At 41.2% G+C, this 14,975-nt stretch overlaps 1 protein-coding gene across 13 annotated transcripts in view; it reads left to right on the top strand.

Annotated features, from left to right (window-relative positions):
• The window catches only part of slco4a1 (solute carrier organic anion transporter family, member 4A1), a 232,514-nt gene that overhangs the window by 190,582 nt on the left and 26,957 nt on the right, over window positions 1–14,975 (top strand). For all 13 annotated transcript variants that reach the window (XM_072242219.1, XM_072242199.1, XM_072242237.1 and 10 more), the window contains 2 exons: window positions 4,662–4,773; window positions 9,847–10,001. In XM_072242219.1, the coding sequence (XP_072098320.1) occupies window positions 4,662–4,773; window positions 9,847–10,001 (267 nt within the window). The remainder of the gene's footprint in view (window positions 1–4,661; window positions 4,774–9,846; window positions 10,002–14,975) is intronic.

The following is a 14,975-nucleotide window of genomic DNA, read 5'->3' as shown; positions in this document are numbered from 1 at the left end:
ACCTCCTCTGACACCACCCCTCTCATGCTTTTTTCCAATCATCCTATGAAATCTCAGTCACTGCACTCATCTCAGTAATAAGGTACACCTCCTGCAACTATGAGGAAGATCAGGCAACATGATAGCATAGTGGTTAGCACAATGCTTTAGAGTACAGGTGAAAAGGGTTCAGTTCCCTCCACAGCCTGTAAGGAGTTTTACGTTCTCCCCGTGACCGTGTGGGTTTCCTCTGGGTGCTCCGGTTTCCTCCCACAGTCCAAAGACGTACCAGTTGGTAGGTTAATTAGTCATTGTAATTTGTCCTCTCATTAGGTTAACATGATAACAGGGTTGTATTAAGGGGGGACTTTAACTTCCCTAATATTGATTGGCTCCTGATTAGTTCCAAGGGTTTAGATGGGGGTAGAGTTTGTTAAGTGTGTCCAGGACGGATTCCTGTCACAGTATGTGGATAGGCCAACTAGGAGGGATGCCATACTAGATCTAGTACTAGGTAATGAACCGGGTCAGGTCACAGATCTCTCAGTGGGTGAGCATCTGGGGCAGAGTGACCACCGCTCCCTGACCTTTAGCATTATCATGGAAAAGGATAGAATCAGAGAGGACAGGAAAATTTTTATTTGGGGAAGGGCAAATTATGAGGCTATAAGGCTAGAACTTGCGGGTGTGAATTGGGATGATGTTTTTGCAGGGAAATGTACTATGGACATGTGGTCGATGTTTAGAGATCTTTTGCAGAATGTTAGGGATAAATTTGTCCCGGTGAGAAAGGTAAAGAATGGTAGAGTGAAGGAACCATGAGTGACAAGTGAGGTGGAAAATCTAGTCAGGTGGAGGAGGCAGCATACATGAGGTTTAGGAAGCAAGGATCAGATGGGTCTATTGAGGAATATAGGGAAGCAAGAAAGGAGCTTAAGAAGAGCAAGAAGGAGGCATGAGAAGGCCTTAGCGAGTAGGGTAAAGGAAAACTCCAAGGCTTTTTTCAATTATGTGAAGAACGAAAGGATGAGAGGAGTGAAGGTAGGACCGATTAGAGATGAAGGTAAGACCGATTAGAGATAAAGATGGGAAGATGTGCCTGGAGGCTGTGGAAGTGAGTGAGGTCCTCAATGAATACTTCTGTTCGATATTCACCAATGAGAGGGAACTTGATGATGGTGAGGACAATATGAGTGAGGTTGATGTTCTGGAGCATGTTGATATTAAGGGAAAGGAGGTGTTCGAGTTGTTAAAATACATTAGGACGGATAAGTCCCCGGGGCCTGAAGGAATATTCCCCAGGCTGCTCCATGAGGCAAGGGAAGAGATTGCTGAGCCTCTGGCTAGGATCTTTATGTCCTCGTTGTCCATGGGAATGGTACCGGAGGATTGGAGGGAGGCGAATGTTATCCCCTTGTTCAAAAAAGGTAGTAGGGATAGTCTGGGTAATTATAGACCAGTGAGCCTTACGTCTGTGGTGGGAAAGCTGTTGGAAAAGATTCTTAGAGATAGGACCTATGGGCATTTAGAGAATCATGGTCTGATCAGGGACAGTCAGCATGGCTTTGTGAAGGGCAGATGGTGTCTAACAAGCCTGATAGAGTTCTTTGAGGAGATGACTAGGCATATAGATGAGGGTAGTGCAGTGGATGTGATCTATATGGATTTTAGTAAGGCATTTGACAAGGTTCCACACGATAGGCTTATTCAGAAAGTCAGAAGGCATGGGATCCAGGGAAGTTTGGCCAGGTAGATTCAGAATTGGCTTGCCTGCAGAAGGCAGAGGGTGGTGGCGGAGGGAGTACATTCAGATTGGAGGGTTGTTACTAGTGGTGTCCCACAAGGATCTGTTCAGAGACCTCTTCCTTTTGTGATTTTTATTAACGACCTGGATGTGGGGGTAGAAGGGTGGGTTGGCAAGTTTGCAGATGACACAAAGGTTGGTGGTGTTGTAGATAGTGTAGAGGATTGTCAAAGATTGCAGAGAGACATTGATAGGATGCAGAAGTGTGCTGAGAAGTGGCAGATGGAGTTCAACCCGGAGAAGTGTGAGGTGGTACACTTTGGAAGGACAAACTCCAAGGTAGAGTACAAAGTGAATGGTAGGTTACTCGGTAGTGTGGAGGAGCAGAGGGATCTCAGGGTACATGTCCACAGATCCCTGAAAGTTGCCTCAAAGGTAGATAGGGTAGTTAAGAAAGCTTATGCGGTATTTGCTTTCATAAGTCGAGGGATAGAGTTTAAGAGTCACGAGGTAATGATGCAGCTCTATAAAACTCTGGTTAGGCCACACTTGGAGTACTGTGTCCAGTTCTGGTCGCCTCACTATAGGAAGGATGTGGAAGCATTGGAGAGGGTACAGAGGAGATTTACCAGGATGCTGCCTGGTTTAGAGAGTATGCATTATGATCAGAGATTAAGGGAGCTAGGGCTTTGGAGATAAGGAGGATGAGAGGAGACATGATAGAGGTGTACAAGATAATAAGAGGAATAGATAGAGTAGATAGCCAGCGCCTCTTCACCAGGGCACCACTGCTCAATACAAGAGGACATGGCTCTAAGGTAAGGGGTGGGAAGTTCAAGGAGAATATTAGAGGAAGGTTTTTTACTCAGAGAGTGGTTGGTGCATGGAATGCACTGCCTGAGTCAGTGGTGGAGGCAGATGCACTAGTGAAATTTAAGAGACTACTAGACAGGTACATGGGGGAGTTTAAGGTGAGGGGGGTATATGGAAGGCAGGGTTTGAGGGTTGGCACAACATTGTGGGCTGAAGGGCCTGTAATGTGCTGTACTATTTTATGTTTCTATGTTTAGGTTAGGATTAAATCAGGGGATTGCCAGGTGGTGCGGCTCGAAGGGCTGGAAGGGCCTATTCCATGCAGTATCTCAATAAATAAATAAATTAAAAGTTTTACTTCTACAGGACAAATAGCTTGCAATGAACCATTGCTTCAGACAACCTGCAGAAACCCATTGCTGGCTTGGCACTGCTTGAGACATGCTATTAAAATGCAATACACTATTTCATCCTTCCTTCAGAAGCAGAGATCAGTGACGGTGATCTGTTTTACTGGGTTTTTTTATCCAGTGGATTATATCCTGAAATTTTGCACATCAAGTTCCTCTTAAATGTGGATCGGCGGTGCCCAGATAAGCATCTGAATACATAGTCTGCACACTACTGCCACCCTGTGGAGGTTAAGTAAGTGCTTGGGAGCAAAAGCTTTACTCCTATCACCTGGATTGTGGGACATCCTTGGATGTGCTGGGACCTATCATTAATGATGTAACCTGGGGTCAAACAAAGTCATCATATGCAAGTTAAGCCATTATTGAGAGTGGGGAATTTTCACCCCCAGTTGCAGCTCTCTCCAGGAGTGGTGCTTACTCCAATAACCCTATAACCTGTCTTATTTCAAAATGGGGACATTAGTTTCCTAGTTAGTTGTATCTTCAGTTTAAAACATCGATCCGAGTTTATTGTGTCTTCAGCTTCAGTTACTGTTCTAATCCAACAAGGACAGAAAAAGCCAGGAATATTCAGATCAGGTAATACATGTAAGAGGAAATCTGGAACCACTTTTTTCATCTAGCTGAAAGTTACCAATGATTGCTAGTGCCATCTTGAAGAACAGTTCAAGAACAGTTCCTACCCCTCAACCATCAGGCTCTTGAACAAAAGAGGATAGCTACTCATCTATTGAGATCTTCCCACAACCAATGACCTCACCTTAAGAACTCTTTATTTCATGCTTTTGTTATTTATTGCCATTTATTGATATTTGCATTTACACGGTCTGTTGTCTTCTCTGCTCTACTTGATCTTTCATTGCTCCTGTTATAGTTACAGATGAGGGAAAGGGAGAAGTGGAGAGTCCGTCATCGTGCCCAACGCCATCCCCCTAGGCCTGAGTCGACGTAGTAGTAGTAGTAGTAGTAATAGTTATAGTTGCTATGCTACAGATTTGCTGAGAATGCCCACAGGAAAAACAATCTCCGGATTGTATGAGGTGACATGTATGTACTATGATAATAAAATTTACTTTGAACATTGAACTTTAGTATCTCAGGAGAGAAAGAAAGAGTAAACATTCAAAATCATTTAACTTACACATTTTTCTGAGCCATAAGGTAACTTTTAACCTTCATCATGAACAGTTACTGCAGACAAAACCAATTCAATATAAGGGAACCATTGAGAGGATCATTACAAAATTGTGTTTCTGTTGTAAGTTCTAAATTTACGCTAATTTCCCATTAATTTTTTTCTTCTAAACATTGCTATTCCGTAATAAAATATAATATAAAATGTAGTTAGAGTAACATATATATATGCTTAAAAAGAAAAGATCTATTTACTAATAAATACAAGAGATTTTGTAGATATTGGAAATCCATACAACAAAATACTGGAGGAACTCAGCAGCTCAGGAAGCTTCTCTGGAGAGAAATAAATGGTTGACATTTCAGGCCGAGACCATTTAGTCTCAGCCCAAAACATCAATGGTAAATTCCCCTCTATTGGTGCTGCCTGACTTGCTGAATTCCTCCAGCATATTGTGTATGTTACTCAAGATTTATGCACTTTGTTGTCTTGATGTTGGCATTGGGGTTCATGGTTGATGAGTAACAGTATATTGTCTTGCGAAGTCCACAGCTAAACAGCTTTTTTTGTAAATTAGAGTCCCAACGTTATATGGCGATGAGGGTCTCGGAGGCTCATCAACTGAAGGATGGGAGTCAGAAAACTGCAATGGAGCCAGATTTTGGGAAAACGTTAAGGGACCTACCCAGGTAATGCACAACGTGGAACTGGCATTGTTTAATTGCCTCTGTTACCTGCATCTTGCTAGACCATGCTGTCTAAAACTTAGATCCTTTTTGCAAAGACCCTGCTGTTTTTAGACATTCTAAATCATACACTGGGAGATGATTCCACATTACAAATGGGTACCAATAGAAATCATTTGAGAAAATGCATGATTGTCACTCTATTACTGAGGCTATAGCTTGTAGATGACCCTTGATGACAATTTTCCCTTTAATCCTCTTTATTTGTCAAAAAGCACAAGAACCATGTATCCTTTTCTATATTCCAAACAGAAGAAAATCTGCAGATGCTGGAAATCCAAAGCACCACACACAAAATGCAGGAGGAACTCAGCAGGCCAAGCAGCATCTATGGAAAAGAATAAAGAGTCAACATTTCAGATTGAGACGCTTCATCAGTCTTGAAGAGTTTTGGCCGAAATATTGACTGTTTACTCTTTACCATAAATGCTGCCTGGCCTGCTGAGTTTCTCCAGCATTTAGAACTTAGAACATAGGTACCTACAGCACGTTACAGGCCCTTTGGCCCACAATGTTATGCCGACCATGTAACCTACTCTAGAAACTGCCTAGAATTTCCCTACCATATAACCCTCTATTTTTTTAAGCTCCATGTACCTAGCTAAGAGTCTCTTATAAAACCCTATTGTATCCACCTCTACCACTGTTGCTGGCAGTGCATTCCACGCACCCACCACTTTGTGTGAAAAACTTACCCCTAACATGCCCTCTGTACCTACTTGCAAGCACCTTAAAACTATGCCACCTCATGTTAGCCTTTTCAGCCCTGGGAAAAAGCCTCTGACTATCCACATGATCAATGCCCCTCATCATCTTATACACCTCTCTCAGTCCCCTCTCATCCTCTGTCGCTCCAAGGAGAAAAGGCCACATTCCCTCAGTCTGTCAGCATTTTGTCTGTGTTTTCCCAAGTATATATCCTTAGGCACAATTTTGGGTTTAGTTGGTGGGTGGAAGTGAGTGGATAATACACATGAAAAGTACGATTCAGTTGAATTATAATGAAAATCATCTCCCCCAAAGAAATCTGGGGATTTATCACGTGGATTTTGGAGTCCACAATATTTCTTCCAGATTCTCTTTGGCTATACTTTGTGCCTGGTCATTAAATCTTCGTTTATTTCCACAAGATGTTTACACAAATGAGTAGAATTGGGCTGTTGAGCCCATCGAATCTACTCTGCCGTTCGACCATGGCTGATTTACACTTAGTGGCCACTTTATTCCATATAATGCTTCTTACTGAGAGTAACTATTCAGCCAGTCATATGACAGCGACTCACTCAATGCATAAAAGCATGAAGACGTGGTCAAGAAATTCAGTTGTTGTTCAGACCCAACATCAGAAGGTGGAAGAAATGTGCTCTAAGTGACTTTGACCATGGAATGATTGTTCGAAAGACGCCTGAAGATGGCAGCACAGGGGGAAAGCATGGTGAAGAAGGCATGTGGGATGCTTGCCTTCATTAGCTGGTGAATAGTATATAAAACAGGAAGGTCTCGGTATAACATTATAAAACCTTGGTTAAGGTACAGACTAGAATATTGTGTGCATTGCTGCTCATTACTGTATAGCAAGGACATGATTGCAATGGAGAGGATACAGAGGAGATTCACCAAGATATTGCCTGGGATGTACTCTTTCTTTATGAGGAGCAACTGGATAGGCTTTGTTTTCCTTGGAACAGAAGAGTCCAATAGAGGCATACCAAGTTATCGGATTCATAGTAAGAAACTTCTCACTATGGTGGTGGTGGTGTCTAAGACAAGGGGGTGCAGGTTTAAGACAATGATTTAAGAGGTTTACGGGGAATCTGAGGAACAGTATTTCTCAACTTGACAGTGGTTGCCATCTAAACTGCACTGCCAAACTCATTAAGTCATGTAAGTTGCAAACAGACACGTACCAACACCTCTCCCCTCTCCACCCTGGTCACAATCCATTAGTTACTAATTTCAGTCATCCATCCTAGACTGAGCTTCATCCCCAGCAGTTGATCATAGATCTCCTCCCCTCCCCCTCCATGTCCCACCATACACATGCACCATATGCAAGTCCTGATGTTTATCCCACAGCTTGTGCCTCTTTTGATGCAGAACTTTTCAATGACAAACCAACATGCATTCCCTTACCCAAAAGTCATTATAACCTGGTATCTTGAATACACTTCTTCTATAATTCAGAATGTGTCAAAAAGAAACTCATGCTTTGGGAAGGTATGTCATATCTGGGTAAGTGACAGATGAGCCTGCCACCAGCAGTCACGGCTGATTCCACTTCAGCTGCTTTTCAAGATCCAAACATCTAATTCCTTGAGGCAATGTCATGCATCTGGATGTGTTTACTATATCCTTCTAGACAGCCAGTTTTTATTTCTCTGTGATTTATTCTAACCGCCCTCCCGAATTTTAGATTTTATTATTGGGCAATTAATATTCGATATTTAAAATTTTGGTTACGAGATTTGGAGGTACCTTTAAATCCACATTGGGTAAATCTTGAATGTAATTCTTTACAAGGGTTCTCCTTGGGCTCGATTTTAGGAACTTCGCTTCCTTTTACTTTTTCTAAATTATATAAACAAATTAATAATCCAATAGTTAAGCATACTTTACGTATATGGTTTCAATTTCGAAGATTTTTTGGGTTTAATCAATTTATTTTAGCAAGTCCTATCTTACCTAATTTCCTTTTTCAACCTTCCACTATGGATAAAGCTTACTTTGATTGGAAAACCAAAGGTATAATACATTTTCGTGATTTATTTTTGGATAATTGTTTCATGTCTTTTGATCAACTTTCAAATAAATATAACTTACCCAGATCTCACTTTTTTAGATATTTACAGATCAGAAACTTCTTAATTACAGTTTCTCCTAATTTTCCACACCCATATCCAATGGACACTTTGGAAAAAAATTTAGATTTAAATCTTTCTCAGAAAAATGTTGTAGCAATTATATATAATATAATTATGAATTTATCCCCTGATGTTTCCAATAAAATTAAAGATGATTGGGAAAGAGAACTTAAGATTGTTACACCGACTGAAAAATGGGCAAAAATTCTTCAATTGGTTAATTTATCCTTTATATGTGCCAAACATGTGTTGATACAGTTTAAAGTAGTGCACAGGGCCCATATGTCCAAAGATAAACTATCTCGTTACTACGCTTACATTAACCCCATATGTGATAGATGTCATTGCGAGATAGCTTCTTTAACTCACATGTTTTGGTCATGTCCTTTGTTGGAAAAATATTGGAAAGATATTTTTGTCAGTATTTCAACGGTTTTGAATATAGACTTATTACCTTACCCAATTACTGCTATCTTTGGATTACCAATGATAGATTCAAGTTATTTAACCTCTTCAGCGCGTAGGATGATTGCATTTCTTACTCTAATGGCTAGAAGATCTATTTTGATGAATTGGAAAGAGATTAACCCTCCTACTGTATTCCACTGGTTTTCACAAACTATAGTGTGTTTGAATTTGGAAAAAATTAGAAGTGCGGTTTATGACCCTTCCATTAGATTTGAAAACACTTGGAGGCCATTTATTCAGCATTTTCATTTGATGTAAATTGACCATTTCCAAACTTGTTTTATCTCTCTGTACTGCTGGTTGAGAGGAGCGGAGTCGTCAACACTAAGGTTTTCTTCTTTCCCACTTTTAAGTTGTTAGTACTGCCCAGGTCTTTAATTTAGTTGACTAATTCTGTTTAGTTTAGTTTTTTTTGAGGATAGGGTTTTTTTCTTTTTTTTTCTTTTTCATGTTTTTTTTTCAGTTTTTTTTTTGCTTTGTATTATTTATTCCTATTCTACACGATTGGGAGTTTTGTCAGTTTATACTATTTGGTCTTATAATTATTTATTTTAACTGTAACAATGTATCTCCTACTATTTGTAATATTGTTATGTTATGTTTTCGTTCTATGAAATTAATAAAAAGATTGAAAAAGAAAGAAAGAAAAGAAAGATTTATTCTAACCAATATGTAAGAGACCAAAGAACATTCAACATTGTGAACAGAACAGCAACAACTTCAATAAATGTACTCCCTTTGCCATTAGAAAGCCCCCCAGAGGAGTTCATTGGAAACCGATCAAACATTTGAGACCAGGCCAAAGTAGGGAAAGTAATGCCTTATTCAAAGGGGGAGGTTGAGATGTGTCATCAAGAACAGAGAGGGAGTCTGAGACATTTACGAAGGGAATTTCAGGGAGCTCAAAGGTTCATTCTTATTATCTAAGTATGTATGCAGAATACAACTCTGAGATTTGTCTTTTCCAGATAGCCATAAAATACAGGGGGAAAAAAGCACTGAAGTAGTTGGAAGAGAAGACACACAAAAAGAAAAAAGAAAACAAAAGTTCACAAAACCCAAACATCCCAACTTCTCCCTCGCACAAAAGCTAACTGATGGCCCACACACAGCGAGAACATTAAACCCCAAACTCCCAGCCTCAAGAAAAAAGGACAAGGAAAACAGAACTGAAGGAGGCCAATATGAACTACAGTCGAAACCATAAATCTCAGAATTTCGACATCTCCAAAGTCATCAACTTGAACCCAGTGGCCTCTCTGAGGGAAGCCACTCGAAACCAGCAGCCTCCACAGTTTCACAGTTTCTGGGGAGGGAATTGAACTCTGGTCTCTCGATCGTAATGAGATGAGTAATGTAACCACTGTACCACTGGAATCTATGGAATTCATTGACAGAGATGGCTGTGAAGGCTAGGTCAATGGGTCTATTTGAAGCAGAGGTTGATAGGTTCTTGATTAGTAAAGGTGTCAAAGGTTATGGGGAGAAGACTGGAGAGTGGGTTTGAGAGGGGTAATAAACCAGCCATGATGGAATGATGGAGCAGCCAAATTCTCCTGTATCTTCTGGTGTTAGTACAGTGAATGGAAGAGGAGAATGAAAAAACTTAAGGAGGGAATGTGACTGTCAATCTGTTTACACACCTTAAAACCCAGGTTCATTAACAAACTTTTCTTTTAAATGACAGGTCAGCATTGCTATTGCTGAAGAATCCAACTTTCATCTTTCTCTGTCTGTCAGGAGCAACAGAGGCTACGCTGATTGCTGGCATGTCCACATTTGGGCCCAAGTTCCTGGAATCCCAGTTTGGTCTGAGTGCTTCTCAAGGTGCAACCCTCTTCGGTAGGAAGGGAATTGATTACCTCATTTTGTGTTTTAAAAGAAGTTATTAATGGATTCCAGTGCAGGCAAAGAGTTTTGGAGTTTCTGTTTTTATTCCTTTAAACAATTCAATTGGTTCTGAGTGAAAGGTCGTTTCATAAAACTGTCCAGTGAAACTGATCAAAATCAGAATCTGGTTTAATATCAAGGACATATGTCATGAAATTTGTTCTTTTCAGGAGTACAATGCAATACATAATAGAGAGAAAATAAAATTGTGCATTACAGTAAGTACATATATATAAAAATTAGTTAAATTAAATAAGTAGTGCAAAATAATTAAAAAGTAGTGAGGTAGTGTTCATGGGCTCAGTATCCATTTAGAAATTGGATGACAGAGGGGAAGAAGTTGTTCCTGAATCGTAGAGAGTATGCCCTCAGGCTGCTGTACCTCCTGGCTGATGGTTTCAATGAGAACAGGGCATCTTCTGCATGATGGGAGTCCTTAATGATGGACGCCACCTTTTTGAGGCACCATTCCTTAAAGATATCCTGGACACTACTGTGGCTAGTGCCCATGATGGAGCTGACTGAGTTTACAACTCTGCAGCTTACTTCAATCCTGTGCAGTTGCACCCGCACCCCCATCCCAGACAGTGATGCAGCCAGTTAGAATGCTTTCCAAGGTATATCTGTTGAAATTTGCAAGTGTTTTAGGCAAGAAACCATATCTCCTTAAACCTATAATGAAATTTAGCCACTAATCTTATAGCTGCATCAATATGTTGGGTCCAGGTTAGATCCTCAGAGATATTGGCACCCAGGAATGATGATGAGAGTTAACCATACACCAGCCCACAAAGACTAATGGAAATTCATCCTTTGTTACACGTGTTAAACACACTATATAGTCACATGTACATGTTAGGTTTTGCTTCCAAAATTTCTGAAATGAAACACAATCTGCCTTCACTATTGTGCATTTAGAGCAAGCAACTGAAATTGAATTTCTACTGCATACCCTTCCATAAAGTAAATATTTTATTCACCCTACTGTTGGAGGATGTAAGTACACTCCAGCTTCCAGGTTAGCAGAGAAGACATAAGACGTAGGAGCAGAATTAGCCCAATCAGTCCATTGAGTCTGCTCTGCTGTTCCATCATAGCTGACTTATTATCCCTCTCAACCCCATTCTGCTCTCTTTTTCCCATAACCTCTGACACCCTGACTAATTAAGAGCCTATCATATTGTTTACAGTTATTTTTCTCCACAAATGTAATACTTCTCTCCTTACATCTGGTGCTTACTCTAGAATGTCTTGGAAGCATCCTTGTAGAATTTTTTTTTTTGTCACTGTGATTTAATTCTAACCAATATGTATGAGAGCAAAGAATGCTCAACATTATGTACACAGCAAGAGCAACTTAATTAAATGTGCTACCTTTGCCATAGAAAGATTCTTTCTGCCAAATCTTCCAGTATTTGACCCTTCTCCTCAGATTTTCATTGATTCCATTGTGCTTCATTGTATTTAGTGTGAATGCCTACAGGGAAGGGATTTTAGCATAGTTGGGCGGCACTGTAGTGTAGTGGTTAGCGCAACGCTTTATAGTGCGGGCAACCGGGGTTCAATTCCCACTGCTGCCTGTACGTTCTCCTCATGACCATGTGCTCCAGTTTCCTTCCACTGCCCAAACACATACCGGTTGGTAGGTTAGTTGGTTGTTGTAAATTATCCAATGAGTAGGCTAGGATTAAATTGGGGGATTACTACTGGAAGGACCTATTCTGCACTGTATCTCAATAAATAAGTAAAATTAATCTCAAGGTAATATAACTTGGTAAATATGTACTTTAATAATAAATTGCTCAGTGCTCTTATAATTATAGACCGATTTCCAACCAACCACTGTTTTAGACCTCACAATCCACCTCGTTATGATCTTGCAACTTATTTACCTGCACTGCACCTTTTCTGTGGAATTCTGCTATTGTTTTATCTTGTTCTGTCTCAATAATCTGATCTGTAAGCAAGACATTGTTTTCACTGTATCTCAGTACATGTACCAATAGTAAACCAATTCCAATTTCAGTTGTTGCTGTTTTCCCAGAACCCGTCCAATCAGGCTTCTGCCTCAGTACTGAAACAACAGTTGTTACCAGTCACTAAAGATCTCCTGTGGTGTTCCACAAGATCTTATCTTTGTTCCATTAGCATGCGCACAATGCATTGCAGGGACAACACCCAAAAACAGGTGTTAGCTTCTGCATCCACACTGTCACAGCCAGCTCCACCTCCACATTCCCTGAAATGTTTGCTGCTTGTCTGACATGCAATACAGAAAAGACAAAATATACATTCAATCTACTATTGGGATGACCAATACTGCTGTCATCAGACCACATCAGAACCTCCATTTTCTGAACACCCATTCCATTCCTTACCTGGTAACCCTCTGAATTGCATTCTTCAAAACTTTAGTGTGAACCTTAATTCCCCAGGTGACAATCATACCATAGATTCTTATCACCAGTAAAATGGTTGGTTTCGGCAGAAAGCTGCCTGCCTCATGCTCAGAAACAGCTATCCTTGTCTCCGTTGCTTCAAAGCCTAAAAGTTACAAAATAGCACATAAGACCATAAGACAGGAGCAGAATTGGGCCATGTGGCAGAAAGTCTGCTCTGCCATTTAACCATGACTAATCCATCTCCCTCTCGACCCCATTCTCCTGCCTTCTCCATGTAAACTTTCACGTCCTGACCTATCAACCTCCACTTTAAATACACTCGCTGACCTGGCCTCCACAGCTACCTCTAGCAATGAATGCCACAGATTCACTAATCTCTGGCTAAAAAAATTCTCCTACCTCTGTTCTAAAAGGCTGCTCCTCTATTCTGAGATGTGCATTCTGGTCTTAGACTCCCTCGCTATAGGAAACATCCTGTCTACATTCACTCTGTCCAGGCCTTTCATCATTCAATAGATTTCAATGGGGTGCCCCCACCAGCACTCTTCTAAATTCAAGTGAATACAAGCTCAAAGCCATCTAATGCTCTTCATATGATAAGCCTTTCAATCCCAGAATCATCCAGTCTTCCAAATTCTACTGCCATAAACTTGAGCTCACCCCCAAGCTATCCCGCCCAACCCCTCACTTGCACTGTTCCTACGTCTTGATGTTCGTTTTTTCCAAGCTGAGTAATGCCTCAATTTTAAAATTCTGGAATTTTCTGAAGTGGATTCATTCAGTTCAGAAAATTAAAGATCTCTAATCTTTTGGTTAAAGCTTTGCACATGTACATCGAAACATCAGAACATACGGTGAAATGCGTTCAATTGCGTCAGTAACCAAACACAGTTCAAGATGTGCTGGGGGCAGCCAACAAGTGTCACATGCTCCCCGCGCCCAACATTATTTGCCTACAACTTACTAACTTGAATGGAATGTGGGGGAAACCGGAGCACCTGGAGGAAACCCATGTGATCATAGTGAGAACGTACAAATTCCTAACAGAGAACGGTGGTAATTGAACCCCGATCTTTCAACTTGTAGTCGCAACACTACCGTGCTGCCCCAATTCAACTACATTAGATTCGATTATGAGGACACGCAGTCCTCTTTTATTGTCATTTAATAATGCATGCATTAAGAAATAATACAATGTTTCTCCAGAATGATATCACAGAAACACATGACAAACCGACTGAAAACTGACAAAAACCACATAATTATAACATATAGTTACAACAATGCAAAGCAATACTGTAATTTGATAAAGAACAGACCATGGCACTGTAAAAAGTCTCAAAGTCTCTCGAAAGTTCTATCATCTCACGCAGATGGTGAACCTCCAGCGCCGCCATCTTGCCGATGCAGCATCCTGGAAGCATCCAACCACAGTCCGACTCCGAGTCCGTCCGAAAACTCCGAGCCTCCGACCAGCTGTCCGACACTGAGCACCGAGCACCATCTCTGCCGAGCTCTTCGACCCCGGTCCCAGCAACAGGCAATAGGCAAAGCCGAGGATTTGGGGCCTTCCCCTCCGGAGATTCTCGATCGCACAGTAGCAGCAGCAGCGAAGCAGGCATTTCAGAAGTTTCTCCAGGTGTTCCTCCATGCTTCTCACGTCTGTCTCCATCAAATCAGGATTGTGCACGGCCCCCTAGTTAACACATACGATATCACTCGGAATGGCTGCGCGCACTGTGTCACACCGCCATCTTCTCCTCCCTCCCCTTAAACTGGATTGACTCAGATTAATTTAGTAGAATTCTCCCACAAGTCCAAAACCAATTTGTAATATTACTAATAGACAATAGACAATAGGTGCAGGATTAGGCCATTCGGCCCTTTGAGCCAGCACCGCCATTCACTGTGATCATGGCTGATCATCCACAATCAGTATCCAGTTCCTGCCTTATCCCCATAACCTTTGATTCCGCTATCTTTAAGAGTCCTATCCATCTCTTTCTTGAGAGACTTGGCCTCCACAGCCTTCTGAGGCAGAGCATTCCATATATCCACCACTCTCTGGGTGAAAAAGTTTTTCTTCAATGCCGTTCTAAATGGCCTACCCCTTACCCCTCTGGTTCTGGACTCACCCATCAGAAGGAACATGCTTCCTGCCTCCAGCGTGTCCAATCCCTTAATAATCTTGTATGTTTCAATAAGATCCCCTCTTAGCCTTCTAAATTCCAGAGTATACAAGCCCAGTCGCTCCAATCTTTCGACATATTACAGTCCCGCCATCCCAGGAATTAACCTTGTGAACCTACACTGCACTCCCTCAATAGCAAGAATGTCCTTCCTCAAATTTGGAGACCAAAACTGCACACAGTACTCCAGGTGTGGTCTCACCAGGGCTCTGTACAGCTGCAGAAGGACCTCTTTGCTCTTATACTCAATTCCCCAGCATGCCATTAGCTTTCTTCACTGCCTGCTGTACTTGCATGCATGCTTTCAGTAACTGATGTACAAGAACACCTAGATC

The sequence above is a fragment of the Mobula birostris genome, chromosome 2 (assembly GCF_030028105.1).
Source record: "Mobula birostris isolate sMobBir1 chromosome 2, sMobBir1.hap1, whole genome shotgun sequence".
NCBI lineage: Eukaryota > Metazoa > Chordata > Chondrichthyes > Myliobatiformes > Myliobatidae > Mobula > Mobula birostris.
This window is presented reverse-complemented; position numbering and strand designations above follow the sequence as displayed.